The 3,591-nt window shown below is 47.7% G+C and overlaps 1 protein-coding gene across 1 annotated transcript; it reads right to left on the bottom strand.

The window, feature by feature from the left end:
• Window positions 1–38: 38 nt before the first annotated feature.
• On the bottom strand, window positions 39–1,562 carry Pmar_PMAR023269 (hypothetical protein; the record flags this gene model as incomplete). Its single annotated transcript, XM_002783103.1, has 3 exons — window positions 39–355; window positions 447–905; window positions 953–1,562. The coding sequence occupies 3 exons, from the start codon at window positions 1,560–1,562 to the stop codon at window positions 39–41; spliced, it is 1,386 nt and encodes a 461-aa protein (XP_002783149.1).
• Between the last annotated feature and the right edge of the window lie 2,029 nt (window positions 1,563–3,591).

The following is a 3,591-nucleotide window of genomic DNA, read 5'->3' as shown; positions in this document are numbered from 1 at the left end:
GAGACCACCTTGAGCGGAAGTTGGGACAAATCCATCAGCTAGACCGGTCTTGGGCACATTAGATGGAGATCGACGAGGTGGTTCGCCGTCGCCAGATAATAACGAAGACCTTCTAGAAGACATAGAAGACTTAGAGCCTTGGGAACGCTTAGAATCTTCACGACGACGAGAGTGGCGTGAACCATTTGAACCCTCATTCTTAGAAGTCTTCCTAGGAGGTCGACTAGAATGACGAGAATTAGAGGAACCCTTGTCCCTAGAGGACTCAGAAGCTCTAGAACAGCGGGAACCATGTTGGCCAGATGCAACAGAGATGTGATCTTCTCTACTCCTAGGTGACCCATGGCCGGAGTCCCTAGAGTGGCAAAAATCACCAATTCTCCTGTCCCTAGAAGACTCACGAACGGAGCGACTAGAACAGCGAGAACCACGAGAAGCAATCTGACCGTTTTGATATCGGTCAAGGGATAGAGGACCTTGAGTAGATGGTTGTTGTAATTCGTGGCCAACGTCGGTAGTATTAGTACCAGTTACACCAATAGGCATAGAGGGTATCATAGATGAAGAACCAACAACCGAATAGGGGACTAGAGATAAGCCCCCATTAGGGCCAGGGATGTAGCCCCATTGGAAATTAGAGGCACCAACACTTGACTGCGCATTAGATGAAAAAGGGTTAACAGGAATAGGATAGAAACCCGTAGATCCATCGATAATAGGATTAGTAGGCTGGACGAATCCTTGATGCACAATAGGAGTAACCGGCATAGTAGTATTAACAGGGCCAGTAGAGTGCTTAGCAGTAGTGTTGGGATGTTGGCTAGAGATACCATTACCATTAAGAACATTAACAGCAGAGGGTACAGCCGTAGCAACAGTCTTCTTACTAGAATTAGCCAGATCATCTGATGATCATCATCATTACCCGATATATTAGAACTGTCACCATTACCCTCGAGGGGTGTAGTAGAGTCAGCCCCAATAGTCTTAAACCCACTAGACGACGAAGCAGAAGGTTGAGGAACCGGATCATCACCAGAGTTACCATTCTTGGGAGTAGATACAGACTTACCATTAGTAGCATCGGATACATCACCAAGACTAGACCGACGTTCCTTGTTAGATAAGGAACTTTCATTTTCAATAGAATCAGCGCAAGGCTTGGCAATTCTAGAGGAATGACGAGTAGCGCTAATAGCACGCTTCTTAGTAGAGGCTTTAAGGGTCGGCGTTCTTGTGACACCAGTCATGTAGACAGTACCCAGATTAATAGGTAAACCACGTAGACCGCGACCATCGGAGATAGAAACAGCACTAGTAGAAGAATCGTTGCCGAATGTCGGAGTGCAGTGCATCCGATCAGGGTAGGCGGAAGACGAATCTTCCTTACCGTTAAACAGAGCATTAGACTTACCAGTTACGATAGAACCGATAGAATGCTTGTCGTTACCGTTGTCGCCCAGACAACCAGAAATACCATTACTCATAGGTAGGACTAGAACATCGTTGTGCTCAACGTAGATCTCAGGACCAGCCTCAACAGTAGAGTGTTGAGGTACCATACCATCGTTAAAAGATGACGATAGATTCCCTAGAGGGTCGTCGTGGTCATAGACAGTAGACCGGCCTCGAACTTCTTGTGTTCTCGAGGGAAGAGAACGATGGCGGAGCATAGAACGCCTTCTGGAAGGAGATAAGCTTGCCGAGCTGGAGCTAGATCCAGCAGGTAGAAGCTGAGGCCTAGATGACGACATAGTGAACGCAGAGGTTCGGTAGGAAATCCCGGTAGAATGTGCGGACAATGGGCGTAAACAGATACCAGAAATTTCAGAATTTCTGGAGGGTGGTTCGATGTGCGAAGTAGATTGCACAGGTGTAAAGCGTTCACTAGAACTAAGCCCAGAATCCGACAGCTGCATAACACAATGCGGCGACTCACTAATAGAATGCATAGATAATACAGATCAGATACAGTTCTATATGTAGACGAGATAGAGATCACAATAGAGATCGATGATAGACCACCAGAGTAGACGGACGTGTAGATCACAAGGATCAAACGAACTTAAATCCAGTATTTTAGTCCAATAAAGCCTTTGATTGAAACGGTTAGATTCTAGGCGAGCGCCATATAATCCTGCGCTGCCTGAGGGTCAGCACAGAAAACAGTATGGGCGGGCGCGAGTGCCTCATTCGAAGCTTTTGTGTGCATGCGTTAATGTTCGATTGAATTCAGAGTCTTTCGAGGGATTCTTTCGAAAATTACTGTTGGCGCCTGCAGCTACGTATCACCTTACACCCGCATCTACCTTTGGAATCGTGTTGCCAGAGTCACTATCTGCTAGTGACTAGCATCGACTACCTGGAGTATCAAATTGATACTATCAATTGCGGTTTGGGTTTACTCAGTAAACTTTACTGCAACGCAACGCAATGCTTATTGCCGGGCTTTACGGGCTAGCAGCCGATCGCCCTCAAACGTACAATAGCCGGCTCAGAAGCACCCAAAGAGACAGTGAGGCTATAACCCCGTCGACATCAGAGATATGTGGCTGCTACTACTACTACAACGAGAGAGAAAGGTGGATAATGCAAAGAGCGGGGCCAAGTATAATACCTAAAATAGAAAAAGGGGCTTAAAATGATAGGGGGAGAAATACAACTACTATAAAGAGGACGATATAGACCCCAGGCAGCTCTAACATATGCACAGGTGATGACATCGCACGATATATGCTACGAGAAGCACAGGGAGGGTAATGAACCACCAGAACAGGGTTTACACAGCAGACAGAAGACAGCTGCGGTTGGGTAGGGGAAGTAAGTCAAGTCGACGACGGTACTATAGATGCTCCTCTTGCTCCTTCGGGACTCGGCAGAATACACCGGGGATCATAACATGAACACGGCGATGGTGAACATGGACAGTAAGATTGTCGAAAGCGATGCCTTCTCGCCGAGAAGGCATCGCGATGGTTACCAGTTCATACAGTAGACCATGCTCGCTGCAAAACCAACTGAGGCAGTATTCGAAAAGCATAATAGCCCACTGCCAGTGGTGCTGCACGTAGTGTTGACGTCTTGTCCACCAAACGATTTCAGACACGACGCCGAATTGATAGTACCTGGAACGACAAGGAAGAACGACTAACGCGGGACGAATGCGAATGCATTAAATGAGACACCTGAGCGAAAGAACACGGGAGCAACTATTGGGCAAAGACAGTGGCAAGTACGGCGTAACTCAGGGGAAAGAAAGGTCGAAGCCTGACAAAAGCCAGGGGAAAGGTGAAAGCAATCCTCGACAAGTAGACAGTGATGCACGAATATCATGAGACAAAATCGTGAGGGAGAACGGTGTGGCATGAGCTATAATGCAAGGGTAAGATAGAGCAGGTATACACATAGTAGCAGCCCGCCGAATGAAACGCTAGAGAATAGCTAAACAGGCATCGACGGAGAGAAACCCCACCATACTCCAAGGCACCCGCTGAGGGATGTACGAGTATAGGCAAAGGTGGTCAAGGCTTGGCACCGGCTATACCGAACCGGTCACCCCCACGCCACGTTGAGGCGCCAAGACCTGTGGGG

Source organism: Perkinsus marinus, assembly GCF_000006405.1.
Source record: "Perkinsus marinus ATCC 50983 genomic scaffold scf_1104296937140, whole genome shotgun sequence".
Taxonomy (NCBI): Eukaryota; Perkinsozoa; order Perkinsida; family Perkinsidae; genus Perkinsus; species Perkinsus marinus.
This window is presented reverse-complemented; position numbering and strand designations above follow the sequence as displayed.